The sequence below is a fragment of the Daucus carota genome, chromosome 3 (genome assembly GCF_001625215.2).
Source record: "Daucus carota subsp. sativus chromosome 3, DH1 v3.0, whole genome shotgun sequence".
Taxonomy (NCBI): Eukaryota; Viridiplantae; Streptophyta; class Magnoliopsida; order Apiales; family Apiaceae; genus Daucus; species Daucus carota.
Genome location: NC_030383.2, coordinates 8,019,670 through 8,033,154, shown reverse-complemented (window position 1 = coordinate 8,033,154; position 13,485 = coordinate 8,019,670). Strand labels below are relative to the sequence as shown.

Here is a 13,485-nt window from a genome sequence, read left to right as displayed (position 1 = left end):
GCAAAGGCTAGTTCGCCCCAGTTGGGTACTTTTCCGTACCCTTTTAAATGGTACCAAGAAATGTAATGCACCAAGTCAATGAGTTGGATTATTGTACAACATCACCAAAGTGAAACCATAAATTAGAATGCATAACCTTCCTGAATTAAGTTATCAAGTGTATTTGAGGACTTTAAAACTGTTAACAACTAACAGGAAATGATTGACATATTATTCGCTTCACCGAACAATTTGTACATTACAGATCATGCCTCGAATTTTATCAAGCTGGATCTCTCTCTACACGTAGATGACGACGTATATAAGTGGACTTCTGCAGAAGAGTTCTTATTAGGCCTTATCTTGACGGTGTTATCATCACATGGTCATGTTCAATTGGCTACTAGCTTATACAATATTCAATATTCGTACTGGTATTTGTTAATGTATGTTAGATGAAGTAGAAAGAATACTTTGCTTCTTCAGCTATAAACCGGAAAATTAGGAAGGCATAGTCAACATAAATGATGAGACAGTGTACGCGGTGCACGGCATCCAGTTCAAGTTGTACTTTGCGAATTTTCATCTATCATTTCAGCATAATGCTGTCAGAACGCATAATAAAATTTGAAGTTGACAAATTGCATTTTATCCAGCTAGAGCTTATTTTACGAAATGCAAGCGAGCAACAAGTTGCAGAATGAACTGAGATTGAGTAATGTATGATGGCACATTGATTCTATAAACCGCTGTCTCGAGGAAACTATAAGCTATAAGCTAAGTAAAATCCGCAAGAATAATGGAATGTCGACGTATATAAGGCATAAGGCTACCATGAGAGCTTCATTCTGATAATATAAGCAGAACTGTTTTTATCAGTCAACCCCTTATGAACAATTTGATTGGTGGGTATGAATAATTTACGCCTGTTATGAAGGAGGAACCATGTGGGTGATGTTTGATTGATTCGTTGGTTAGAGAACGTGGAAATAATTGTATGAGATTGATAGGGAATTTTCTTCAGAGTAACAATCATATTCTATTTTAAAATAGAATCCTAGTTGCACAGAATTGAAGAAGTTTGGTCCTATAAAAGCACCAATTCAGTGTGTATAAGTATTACATCAATTCCTCAACTTCCTCAATCCTCTCGTCTTCTTCCTGGCCCCTAATTTCTCCTCTACTTGACGAAATGGCAAATCTTGGAGTTATTGCATTGGCATTTCTAGCTAGTACTTGTTTACTTGTCCATGTCGATGCATTTGTGGCTTCAGGATGGTCAAGAGCGCATGCTACTTTTTATGGAGGTAGCGATGCTTCAGGAACAATGGGTATGTAATCTTGGTAATTATACTTTTTTTTAAATTTTTTTTATCTGAGCACTCATTAGGAATTGAGTAAGACGATAAAGACTGATAAGCAGCTTAAAATTAACAGGTGGTGCTTGTGGTTATGGTAACTTGTACTCAACTGGATATGGAACTCGGACTGCTGCTCTGAGCACTGCCCTTTTTAATGATGGAGCATCATGCGGACAATGTTATAAGATAATATGTGACTATAAAGCAAGCCCGCAGTGGTGTATTAGAGGAAGATCTGTTACTATTACGGCTACAAACTTCTGCCCTCCAAACTATGCATTGCCTAATAATGACGGAGGCTGGTGCAATCCTCCACTCAAGCATTTTGATATGGCTCAACCCGCTTGGGAAAAGATTGGTATCTTTCGAGGTGGAATTGTTCCAGTGATTTACCAAAGGTATAGAACAAGATTGGAATGTGTTTTTTCTTTAATTCTGTACTAACAAATAGTTTACCTCAGGAGACTAGTATACCTAACTGTATTACTTGCATGATTTTTGGATTCAGGGTCCCGTGTGTTAAGCGTGGTGGAGTTAGATTTACCATCAATGGGAGGGACTACTTTGAGCTTGTTTTAATAAGCAATGTTGGCGGAGCTGGATCAATCAAATCAGTGCAGATTAAGGGTACAAGAACAAAGTGGATGTCAATGTCTAGAAATTGGGGAGCAAACTGGCAGTCCAATGCATACCTCAATGGCCAAGCTTTGTCTTTCAGAGTCACCACTACTGATGGAGTGACCAAGACGTTTTACAATGTCGTGTCATCTGGTTGGCGATTTGGTCAGACATTTTCAAGCACCGTTAAATTTTAAGGTCAAGGTGGTTAAAGAGTTCAGGGTTTCAGAGGCAGGGGCGTGCTTACTATTTTATTTAAGCAGCCCGCTAGCTTTTGTACTTCTTGTACAGAAAATACCAGGTCTGAGGCCAGGTCAGGATGTCTTGACTGCCCATGAACTCGAGCCTGAAGTTCTTGTTATAATTCTGAACTAGGACGGTGAGAAATCTAGGAAAAATCTCAGCCAGAAGTACTGAAGTTACTATGTATATCAACTCCTTCCACTGTTTATATCTTGGAAATTCATTCTCATAAATAAGAAGCACTATTGTGCTTCATATATTGGAGTATAATTGCATTCTATCCAGCTTCTCCCTGATGCCTTGTGTAAGAAGAACATGTGATAGATATATACCTGTTTGATTGATTTAAATATATCTGATAAGTTGAGCTGTTAACCCTCCAGTTTGTGGAATCATAATTCGAATCCAAGTCTTCTATTATATGTTTTAGAAGCAGGTATGGTATAGATAACTACCACAGCCAACAGGTAGCTAGCCAACTTTCTATCAAAATACTTATAATTAAACATATCTATGCGTGCAGTATGCAGATATGCGCAGCATTCCAACCTGTTGTGCACATCCTTTAAGATTGCATAATAGAATTCGAAGCAAGCCCTCTCAAGCAGTTGCAATGGATTCTCAGAATATTAAAACAAACAGATATAGTATATGTAACACAATAACTTTATTTGTTGAACCCTTTCCATGAAAGCCATTTCTTAATATTCTTGTAGTTTGTAGGGTCATTCCATTACTTTAAAGAAAGGCCATTGAATACTATTATAGTTCCTTGCTTAGTTAGTTATCACCTAAACAACAAGTAAGGTTAGATGAAAAGAGTCCATCTCTTAACTGTCTAGTTTACCAAATCTAGTTCACAACCAATCTGATGTCAACTCCACTACAAACCCTTCTAGTCTGGCCCTGGATCCTCTACAAATACTACCATCTCATTAAGTTTCTTCATCAATCAGCTCACAAATATCAAATTCTAATTCATAATGGCATTCAGAGCAAACATTTCTCTGCTAGTCTTTACTTCTCTTTTGTTTTCATTATGTTCTGCATTAAGTCCTAACTACTATGATCAGACGTGCCCGAGTGCTGAAATGGTCATTACAAATGCTGTCAAGAAAGCAATGATGAACGACAAAACAGTTCCAGCAGCACTACTTCGGATGCACTTCCATGACTGCTTTATTAGAGTAAAAATATTTCTTTCCTTTTCAAAGTATATTATTTGACAAGTTCAGGCCTTCTGATTCATAAAGGTTTTAATTGATTATAGGGCTGTGATGCTTCTGTGCTGCTTAATTCGACTAAGAACAACAAAGCGGAAAAAGATGGACCTCCAAATATCTCATTGCATGCATTTTATGTCATTGACAATGCCAAGAAGGAATTGGAGGCTTTGTGCCCTGGCGTCGTCTCCTGTGCTGATATACTTGCTGTGACTGCTAGGGATGCTGTTGCTCTGGTTAGTCATAAAATTATATCGATTTCCAACAAATCTTTATTTTGTTTTATTTGTTGAACCATAGCTGATGAAGATGAACTATAAAAATGTTTTATTTGATAGTCTGGAGGGCCTAGTTGGGAAGTGCCGAAAGGAAGAAAAGATGGAAGAGTTTCAAAGGCAAGTGAAACCAAACAACTGCCAGCTCCCACATTCAACATATCTCAGCTGCAACAGAGTTTCTCTCAGAGAGGGCTTTCTCTGCATGATCTTGTAGCACTTTCAGGTAATAACATGCAGGCTGTAGGCATGTAGCCCGAATCTCCGAAAGTCTGTCACTATAGCCTAATACATATTACTTATTTACTTTACTCCTAAAAATTGTTAATGCTTGATAACATATACATGAACTTGCATTATGTAGGAGGTCATACTCTTGGATTCTCTCATTGCTCCTCTTTCCAAAACAGAATCCACAACTTTGACGCGAAACACGACGTTGATCCGTCCATGAGACCATCATTTGCAGCCAGCCTTAGAAATGTTTGCCCTGTGCATAACAAGGTGAAAAATGCAGGGGCTACTTTGGATTCATCGACAGCTTCATTCGACAACATGTACTACAAATTACTTGTCCAGGGGAAGAGCTTGTTCTCATCAGATCAAGCTTTGCTAAGTGAAGGTAAAACGAAAGGACTGGTTTCAAGATTTGCCAGCTCCAAGGAAGAGTTCGAGAGCGCATTTGTCAAGTCCATGATCAAAATGAGTAGCATCACGGGTGGCCAAGAAGTTAGGCTCAACTGCAGGGTGGTCAATTAATTCGAAAGATGAACATATGATTCATAATTAGTATTTTGTTCCATAATTATTTTGTTTTGGAGATTTTCTTTTATCTTGCTTTTGACAATTTGTAAATGTTTGAGTTATTTTTCTCAGATTTCATATCTTTTCATTCCATAATATATTGCCTAGATTTGGAGCAATATTTGATATTTTTAGTGGATAATCAAACTTAAGTGTGATATTTTTTGTTCGCGTAGGATGGTAAACAAAGTGAATTGAGTCGAGTTTTTGATAGTCAAATTTGATTTATCAAACATTTTATTATTCGAACTCGAGTTTATCATACCGAGTTATTGCTTAGGGAGCCGTGCTTGCAAAGTGACATACTATCCTTCACTTTTATATCATGTTTCCAAATTTCAATTTTATATCATGTTTCCAAATTTCAATCTCAATTTCAATTTTTAACGGTCAAACGGCAAAATGACGTACCATTCTCCACATTTTATCATGTTTCAATTTCAATTTTTAAATATAAATGCCTCTCTTTTATAATCCTAATCATCCCTATCCTAGTCCAATTCACTTTTTTTAATGTACTTGTTTGTGATTGAAAAAAATACATAACAGAAAAAAATATCAAATATCTAAATAATAATCATTTAAAAGACCTAATAAGAAACAATCATTTAAAAGATGGAACAAGATCCCAATGGGTTAGTTTCCAAAAAAAAAATAAAAAATTTGAGCCCAATGGGTTTCAACTATTCACGAGACAATCTACTCGAAAGCCCATTGGGTTGTTTAACGTTGTACTTTGTGGTCGTAAACATACGGCGCCGACAGCATGAAAGAGGAGCTTGAAACACCTAAACTAAGCGAAGAAGAAGAAGAGTTGAAGAGGCTGCTAGTGCCAGATGTTGCAACTCTCCCTCTAAATCCCCCTTCTGCTGTTCAATCTAATTTTGTCACCTACTTTGCTCCTGGTAATCTCCCTGCCCATTTTTATAAACAAGAAATTACACGAACACAAACATAAACATATTTGTCAGGTCTACTAGTACTATTAGATTCTATATGACTGATTGCTTTCTAATATAACATTACAGATTTCCTTAAACCAGGCCACGATCAGTATGTTCATCGCCATGCCAACGGGTACTATGATTCTTCACTTATATATATATATATGTTATGTTATATGTGTGATAAGGTAAACTTTAGGAAACTCGCTCAAAGTTAATTAGGTAAAACTTGTTAATTATATAAATGAATAAAATTCACGAGGTCTCGGTGGTATTCATTGTGGAGGATAATGAAAAATACAATATCTCCCGTCCTAAGGTTATTCATTTGTGGTTGTGGAGATTTAATTGTAGTATAGTGGACTAGTGGTTGTATATTGTGATAGTGAATGCGGATGCTAAAGATGATTGGAAATGGTACTCATTGAAGGGTCGTCTTGTTAATTAGGTGTGCCAGGAAGGTGGAGTCTTTATGGTAAGCGATAGAAGAATTTTAGGGATGTTGGTAGCAAACTACTTGGAATTCATTGCCCCACAAACCAGATACTTCAACAAAATAATGCAAATGGAAAAAATGACCCAGACATTATAATGACATGAATACCCTTGTTTTTGTTAACAAAACAAATTTCATAGATTAAAAATTCCTTTTATTGTAAATAATAGTGTGAATAGGTTGGAATGCATTTTATGAATGATATGATTTTGACACTAAAATAGTGTAAACGTTACATTATATTAGTGTCATGGGTTGGAGATGGTCAACAGCCCAAATAGGGTAGTAGCGAAATGCCATTGACAATTATCTTTTGCATACTCATGCATTCATGTTCTCTACCCACTTTAGTGTTTCCAGCATCACCGTCACTAGCAAATGTGGAATTACATATTTTTCTTATAATTAACTTTAGGAAAATTTCTAAATAAAGCTGTAAATACATTCTACCGGTATTTGATTGTGTTTTTGACTGTACTTTGAGCAGCTTGTGTGTTATTGGATTGGCTTCAACTCACGTCGCCTTTAAGGATGAAGGAGGCATTACATCAGTTGATTTTAATGTAGGCAAGTCTGATCGCAGTGGAGTTAAGGTCACCGGCAAACGCAAGAAGGTACAATATTGTAATGTGATTTCCTTTGGCAAACAACAAAAAGTTTAGATTTCTTTACTAGGATTTCAGAATTGAAATAGGGAGTGGCGGTATCTCTAAATTTCAACGTTTCGTATTCTCCAGTAAATTTTTTGTTTGCTACAGAATGCACAGCATTTCGAGTCTAATACAGCTTTATGCAAAGTATCGACTAGTGACGCATCATATATTGTGAGGTAAGGTGTTGTCTCCTATATATTGCTGTCCATGTTCTTGCATGTTATTAACCTTGTGAAAAATAAAAATAAAAATATTTACCATGCGTATCTTAAAGGCACCGCACCTTTTTCTTTTTATCCCTTTAATTTCTTTGCTGAAAACATTAGTATACTCTGACAGATGTTGTGTAAAAGGTTCTCTCCTAGAAGTCAACGAGCGGTTAATCAAGCAACCAGAATTGCTTAAATCATCGGTAAGATAAATTGCATGCTTTGCTACTCTAGTCTACATCTAACCATCATTGCAGTCATTAGAATAAAGTTTCTCAAAGGTCTCTTGCTCCATACATATATATATTATCAGTAATTTAGAAGCATAATATTGGGTCTTTTGGCCATAAACTTTCTTAACTAACAATAGACATGGTAGGATCTTTGGATGATCCACTTTACAAGATGAGACTGTTATCATGCTATATTATATCTAATCTCTGGAGTTCTTCCTATAACGAGTTGTTCATCTAGCCATCTAGGGATGGAGTTAGAGCCACAGAGGTTAGTCTTAGCCAACGAAGCCCTGCTTAGCTAAAGAAAAAAATGTTTAGCAAAAGTCGTAATTTCAAATTGGAAGTCCTTTTTCTATACTCTTGCGTCCTTTTACCTGACTATTAAGGTTGAACCGGAACAATGTCCTACCTCAAGAAGCTGGAATACTTCATGATTCTTATTTAATAAATAACTGAGGGTGAAGTTTTAAATCAAATCTTAACATTTGTCTACATATGTACAAGTTCATTACAGCTAAGAACTTGGTAGGTTAATTGAAAGAGAAGGAAGTCGATTTTAGGAGTCTCTTTTTTTGGTAGGTTAATTGCACGAATTTTAGTGCTCATGAACACATGCGGCATGCCTCCCCTGATACTTGAAAACTCGACCTCATATTACCAGGAGAGGAGGGGTATCGGCGAAGCTGTGCCTTGCAGATCTTAGAAAACTTGAAGCAGTTGAAATGCTTCTTAATCCATTATTTACTTGTAGTGCTCGATCCATAGATTTCAAGGTGTCACCAACTGCCTTGATTTTTGTAGGTTAGGCGAGCTAGGCGATGCCTAGGCAAGTTAGGCGATGTCTATGCATACACAAGAGATGCCTAGGCAAGTTAGGCGATGTCTATGCATACACTAGGCGATGCCTAGGCGCACATTAGGTGTTCAAGTATCCATTTATCTTAGATGTTTTTTTAGTACATGATCTGACTTTGCTCTCTTCAACTTTTGGGTGGTATAATTCAGAAGATTGAACCATTGAACCAAATGAAAACATAACAAAAGTCTTAAAATTGAACAATCAAAAGTTAACAAAATCTATTTGATTTAATCAAATAAAGTAATCAGTACATTAATTTAATTTTTACTGAAAACAATCTCTCTCTCTCTCTCTCTCTCCACACACACACACACACTATCTAAAACCAACCGCCTAATTCGCCTAGTGGATGCCTAGGTGGTCCCCTTACAACCTAGGTGTTCAGGCGATCTGCTATCGCCTTTGCCTTGACAAGTATGGGTGGATGGAATGAAATGAAAAATTGTTTTAAACCGATGGGGAAAATTGGAGGTAAGAGAGGAGTGGAACAATTGTGGGAGTGCAGTTTCTTAAAGATGAGATCTGTAAAATGATAGTAGTATGGGGAAAAAAACATTCCTTTTCATATTGGTGGTTCTGGTTTAGTTTAGATTGCTCCCATATTTGTTGAACCCAACCAAACACATTCGTTCAGATGGAACATCCTTTAGAAATAAAATTAAGAATAATATAGTACGCATTCCATTCCATTCCTCCGACATTCATTTAACCCAACCAAACACAATGGTAGAGGTGGGTTGTCATATCAGCCTTGCAACCCCCATCTGCTTACGCCATTCTTTAACATGCGTAACTGCTAACCAATAAGTGAATAATTAAAAGTTCATGTACTAGTAGTGTTTTTGTATCCGCTCATCTGTGTTTTTTGGTCTGAGTTGCAGGCCGACAGAGAAGGATATGTTGCAATCATAATGCCGAGGCCTGCAGATTGGTTAAAAGCCAAGGCTTCTTTGCTCACATCCGAAGAGTACAAAAAGTTGAGAGTTGATTGTACTACACAGGACTCTTCTATCTCCTAGTTATTTGTGCTTAACTAGATCCATTATTCCGACTAAAGGAAGCTGAGTACTAATAGATCTATAATGACTTATTTCTGTAAATGAATTAATGATTTTAGCAGGTGGAGTGTGTGCATGGGAAGACCAAATACAGGTATAGCATTTGATAGAAGATCAAAAATGTTGTTCGAGTCTGTATAATTTTGATCATGTTCAGTCATTATGCTGTCAAAATATCTAATACTCCATCTTTATTTAATTCAATAAATAACATTTTGACTTTTTGACACCCATTGTTAAGTGCATTGATCTCACAGAATTATTGTTTCTCAAATTTTCTCTTTGTGAATTAAAATATAAGTTTAATGATTTTATTCAGATTTAAAAAAAAAATTATTAGATATGCGGTCAATGTTTTAAGAACTGTGTGTGTCAAAAAGCATAGCATCTTTATTTTGAAAACAATGTCATTTATTTGAATACACATCGGTAAATGGTAAGTAATTTTAAGGGCTAGCTAATTCATATTGCCATGTTTTTCAGGGTTTGATTTAGAGACTGGTACTTCAAATAATATTGTTTTCTTTATGTCAAAAGGACTATTGTTAATCTCCAAAATTCCTGTGTCTAATTTAAATTGAATTTTTTTTCGTTATAAAAAAAATACTATTGTCAAATTACCAAACGAACCATCTTTCTATAGCAATGAAATTGGTTACGATCCAGTAGACAAATTTCGGAATAAAAAGAATGCCTATACTTTTTACAGTATCTAGTATAATCCAAAGAATTGAACAAGACTTCAATACTTTTTACAGTAGCAAAACAACCACTAAGGTAAAATTCTCTAAGTAAGTTATTTACAGTTTGATTGTAGAACCATGCATCAGCTCTTCTACCACTAATCTTCTTGATCTATTGATAGTGAGAAAGCACAGGTAGATATGTTCTTCAAGCTCTTGCAGATGCTCCAAGAAGCCTTTTTCTTCGACTCGAAACTCCCTCACAACCTTTTTCAGCAACTCAATCTTACCATTCCTAACACACATGTTAGCAATGGCCTTTCTGTGCTCAATCTCATCATTTAGCTTCCTAACCAGCTGGCTCATTGTGTTGAAATCATTGATCAGTATAAACACCCCTTTTGCCGCGATATCAAGCTGTGCCAGGACCCTCTCAGCCGAATTTCTCTTGAACAAAACCTCTGATTTTTCATTCATAATCGCTCTAATCCTCTTGTTCACAGTATCAGATGCTAGAAACCATGTCAGCAAAGCTGGAGTAGCTACAATTCCAATCATGGCATGAAACGCGAGAACTAAAAGAGCAATTGTTAGTGCTGTGTAAGCAACAACAATCGAACAGCCTACAATTTTCTTGAAAAAGTTTCTCATTTTAATCCTCCTTGTGATTTTCTGACATTGCAGCATAAGCCTGTGAAGCAGAATGTTCCTGCTATCTTGATTATCCCGGAACTGAAGCGAGCTAAGGCTTGACAAAGGATTCCTCTTCAATGCAAATGAAGCAAGCTCTCGAATAATAGCTCTGCAATACTGATCATGATCTTCTCCTTCCCTTTTGCTAAGCATGATCACTCTTGCAATTATATCATGATTAGCCCTCGCTTGATGGATGCTATGCAGAAGAAGCTCACATAAATGACACGATTCCGCGGTTACTTTGAAGTAATCAATGAGGAGAGGGTGAAGATCATAGCCTTTGGTTATGTCATCTAAATTATGTGATCGAGGCTCTAGCAGATTTTCGGAGAAATGAACAAATTGAGGAATGGCAGAGGATGAACAAGAAGAAGAAGTTGATTTGTTGTCCAAGCTTTTTAATTCTATGTGGTCCTGAATTTTACTGCAGATTTCAGCATAAGATTGTGTTCGAAAAGCTTCCTTGTACTCTTCATTCACATTTAGCTTGTTAGCCAAGTTACTTTCACGCTGTTTTCTACACATACCTGCAAAAGAAAGAAAATATCGCATGCACATATAAGAGAAACCCCAACGGCCAACCTGTGGAAAATTAAATAATCGAAAATCTCTGAGTAATTTACCAAGCGGTTTAGCTAAAAAATAATTGACAATATATCAAAGATAAGAAAAATATGCATAATCTTCTCAAAAGTTCAGGTTTCAACCGTACATGTTTGTCTATAATTTTAGTCAAACCTCAATAAAATTCTATATTTGTCGAATATCATATATTTCATATTAAAATAATATAATTTATCTATAATAACTTGAAATAGTAGTAACATACTAATTTTATGAAAATGCAGCCGATCAATATAGTCACATAAAATATCCTACAAATTAAACAAATATTAAATAATATCTTAGAGGTCTAGTAAATTATTATAAACTTATCTGAAGCTGCTCTAAGAATATAACTCATAACAAAATAATAAATGATCATCATCAAACGGAAAATAATTAATAAGTAGAATACCTGGTAATTTAAAAGGATGCTTCAACTTGATCGAAATCCCCATGATTATGAAAGAAGATGAGTCGATGTAAAAGGATTAATCTTGATGTGAGGTGCAAAGGGTTTATATATAGGTGTGGAGAGAGATAGAGAGGTTTACAGGTGGCAGCATTCACTGCCTCAAATTGGATAAAATATGCAAATAGATTTATGACTTTAAATACACGGTAACGTATGTAGTGGCGTTAATTCTTGGCTCCACATGTAAATTGTTATAGCTTCCCGGCAAGTATCAAGTGTTATCACCTTACACTCTAGGGGAGAGCATGGGCCGGTTCGGCTCGGTTTCCGGATAAAACCGGAACCGCAACCATATATCTTCGGTTTTTAAAATCGAAAACCGCAACCGCCGGTTCGGATTCGGATTCGGTTTCGGTTTAAAAACCCCGGTTCGGTTATAATCGGTTCGGTTTCGGTTACAAAACCGACAAATATAGGAATGAAAAATAATATATGTATGAGACAAATTAATGCGCGTAATTTAGACATAATAATTAATATAAAATTAGAATTTAATAAAATAATAGTATTTTATATAATGTTCAAAAGATTATGGTAAGCAGTGAGCATAGTCTGGTGTTAGAGTATTTATTTTCCGGTGACAATTGCCTTATTAACATCTAAGAAACAGAGTCCTGGATAGAGTGTTCCAGTAACTAAAACAAAGCAGCTGAAAAATAAAATATAAGAGTATAAAAGCTTGAGCTTGATGAAGCTAATTAAAAAGTTTCAGAGGCTACCTCTCTGCTTGATATAATTATGTCAAGAACAGAAGGGTGTATATGCAAGTAATAACTCACAGAGTATATTATTATCTATGTAAAAGACTTTGAGAAAGTTACGTGGAGAGTCTGGAGATTATAATTTGTAGTTTTTGTATATTATGTGAACTTATAACTTGAATAGCTTTTTTAATTTTCAAATTCGAAATAAATTAGATATTTATTATTAATAAATATATATAATATTTATTATTTAATTATTATTTTAATAATCGGTTCGGTTCGGTTTTTATCGGTTCGGTTGGAAGGTATAACCGGAACCGAACCATTTAAATCGGTTCGGTTTTTTATTTTTCGGTTTCGGTTTCGGATCGGTTATACTCGGATCGGTTTTCTCCGGTTTTTCCCGGTTTCGGTTCGGTTTCGGTTTCAAATCGGTTTTTTGCCCAGCCCTATTACACTCCATATTCGAATTTCACCCCTATCCATTAATTCAAGCCGCTATTGTAAAGTGTAATTTTCGTCTAGCTTTGCTTTCCGCAAATTAAGTGTTTTAATCTTTTTAGGTTAAGCGTGGCAAAACATTTATGAAAATTATCAATCGGTAAATAACTTTTGATAAATTGATGTGGCAATCGATGTCGTGAGTTTTGATTGGAATTGTTGATGTAAATACAAGAGTCTATTTCATTCGTATATGTTAATATCCTCTTCTTAACAACTTTATGTGATTCTGATATTAACCGCTATAGAGCACGATTGGGTAGCTTATCTTCTGTTGTCCCGGGACACCCGAGTTCGACTCTGGCTCACCCCGAGAATTATTAGAACAGATACTAATTACAAATCATATAAGATTGCATTGTAAATATATATATATATATATATATATATATATATATATATATATATATATATATATATATATATATATATATATATTAACCGATATAGATAAAGTTCAGAATTATGTGCCATCGTCTTCTATTAAATATTGAGACGGTGGAATCTTCCTTGGCTACAAACTATCCATAAATCCTTAACTTGCTTCATTATTATCCTCTATAAGTACATAGGTTGCCCGAAGAGGGCTTTAGATCTTTATCCTCTGAATTTCCACTTCCAGGTCAGAACTAACCGGCTGGAATTTTAAATTTCTAATTGTAAAAATTGAACTAAGTAGGCAACAAAGAAAATCATGCTAAAGAAAGCTCCTCAATTTCGACCAGTTCGTAGTAAAGAAGCTACGTTTGAGTATATCAAGATGCTCAGAGAAAATTGTTACTCAAAATTTAGAAACCGGAACTTCTGAATTGTAATAAAATGTATTACTGCTAAATCGTTACATCTCATATCGATTAAATAATAA

General features: G+C 35.5%; 4 protein-coding genes across 5 annotated transcripts; 3 read left to right on the top strand and 1 right to left on the bottom strand.

Moving 5' to 3' along the window:
- Positions 1 to 1,095: 1,095 nt before the first annotated feature.
- Positions 1,096 to 2,599, top strand: LOC108213182 (expansin-A11). The gene is made up of 3 exons (XM_017384953.2): positions 1,096 to 1,310; positions 1,417 to 1,738; positions 1,849 to 2,599. Exons 1-3 carry the CDS (start codon positions 1,172 to 1,174, stop codon positions 2,153 to 2,155), a joined length of 768 nt encoding a protein of 255 aa, XP_017240442.1. The 5' UTR covers positions 1,096 to 1,171; the 3' UTR covers positions 2,156 to 2,599.
- A 538-nt stretch (positions 2,600 to 3,137) lies between these two features.
- On the top strand, positions 3,138 to 4,576 carry LOC108213393 (peroxidase 64). Its single transcript, XM_017385184.2, has 4 exons — positions 3,138 to 3,388; positions 3,472 to 3,660; positions 3,763 to 3,925; positions 4,064 to 4,576. The coding sequence occupies exons 1-4, from the start codon at positions 3,185 to 3,187 to the stop codon at positions 4,456 to 4,458; spliced, it is 951 nt and encodes a 316-aa protein (XP_017240673.1). The 5' UTR covers positions 3,138 to 3,184; the 3' UTR covers positions 4,459 to 4,576.
- A 651-nt stretch (positions 4,577 to 5,227) lies between these two features.
- Positions 5,228 to 9,189, top strand: LOC108211145 (uncharacterized). The gene is made up of 6 exons (XM_017382668.2): positions 5,228 to 5,408; positions 5,532 to 5,580; positions 6,431 to 6,557; positions 6,702 to 6,772; positions 6,936 to 7,008; positions 8,782 to 9,189. The coding sequence occupies exons 1-6, from the start codon at positions 5,270 to 5,272 to the stop codon at positions 8,917 to 8,919; spliced, it is 597 nt and encodes a 198-aa protein (XP_017238157.1). The 5' UTR covers positions 5,228 to 5,269; the 3' UTR covers positions 8,920 to 9,189.
- Positions 9,190 to 9,619: 430 nt separating this feature from the next.
- Positions 9,620 to 11,504, bottom strand: LOC108211144 (UPF0496 protein At1g20180). Of its 2 annotated transcripts, none has more exons than XM_017382667.2 (2): positions 11,356 to 11,504; positions 9,620 to 10,919 (listed from the first exon to the last, which is right to left on the bottom strand). In XM_017382667.2, the coding sequence occupies exon 2, from the start codon at positions 10,893 to 10,895 to the stop codon at positions 9,759 to 9,761; it is 1,137 nt and encodes a 378-aa protein (XP_017238156.1). In that variant the 5' UTR covers positions 10,896 to 10,919; positions 11,356 to 11,504; the 3' UTR covers positions 9,620 to 9,758. The 2 variants fall into 2 exon arrangements, with proteins under 2 accessions (XP_017238156.1, XP_017238155.1); XM_017382666.2 differs by having other exon boundaries at positions 9,620 to 10,864.
- Between the last annotated feature and the right edge of the window lie 1,981 nt (positions 11,505 to 13,485).

Excerpts from the sequence above, each read along its gene's own strand:
- LOC108211145 (XM_017382668.2), top strand. The coding sequence starts at position 5,270 with ATGAAAGAGGAGCTTGAAACACCTAAACTAAGCGAAGAAGAAGAAGAG. Across the intron at positions 5,409-5,531 it reads TGTCACCTACTTTGCTCCTG|ATTTCCTTAAACCAGGCCAC; the intron begins GTAATCTCCCTG and ends ATAACATTACAG. Across the intron at positions 6,558-6,701 it reads TCACCGGCAAACGCAAGAAG|AATGCACAGCATTTCGAGTC; the intron begins GTACAATATTGT and ends TGTTTGCTACAG.
- LOC108213182 (XM_017384953.2), top strand. The coding sequence starts at position 1,172 with ATGGCAAATCTTGGAGTTATTGCATTGGCATTTCTAGCTAGTACTTGT. Across the intron at positions 1,311-1,416 it reads CGATGCTTCAGGAACAATGG|GTGGTGCTTGTGGTTATGGT; the intron begins GTATGTAATCTT and ends TAAAATTAACAG. Across the intron at positions 1,739-1,848 it reads GTTCCAGTGATTTACCAAAG|GGTCCCGTGTGTTAAGCGTG; the intron begins GTATAGAACAAG and ends TTTTGGATTCAG.
- LOC108213393 (XM_017385184.2), top strand. The coding sequence starts at position 3,185 with ATGGCATTCAGAGCAAACATTTCTCTGCTAGTCTTTACTTCTCTTTTG. Across the intron at positions 3,389-3,471 it reads TCCATGACTGCTTTATTAGA|GGCTGTGATGCTTCTGTGCT; the intron begins GTAAAAATATTT and ends AATTGATTATAG. Across the intron at positions 3,661-3,762 it reads CTAGGGATGCTGTTGCTCTG|TCTGGAGGGCCTAGTTGGGA; the intron begins GTTAGTCATAAA and ends TTTATTTGATAG.
- LOC108211144 (XM_017382666.2), bottom strand. The coding sequence starts at position 11,398 with ATGGGGATTTCGATCAAGTTGAAGCATCCTTTTAAATTACCAG. Across the intron at positions 10,865-11,355 it reads GCATCCTTTTAAATTACCAG|GTATGTGTAGAAAACAGCGT; the intron begins GTATTCTACTTA and ends TTTCTTTTGCAG.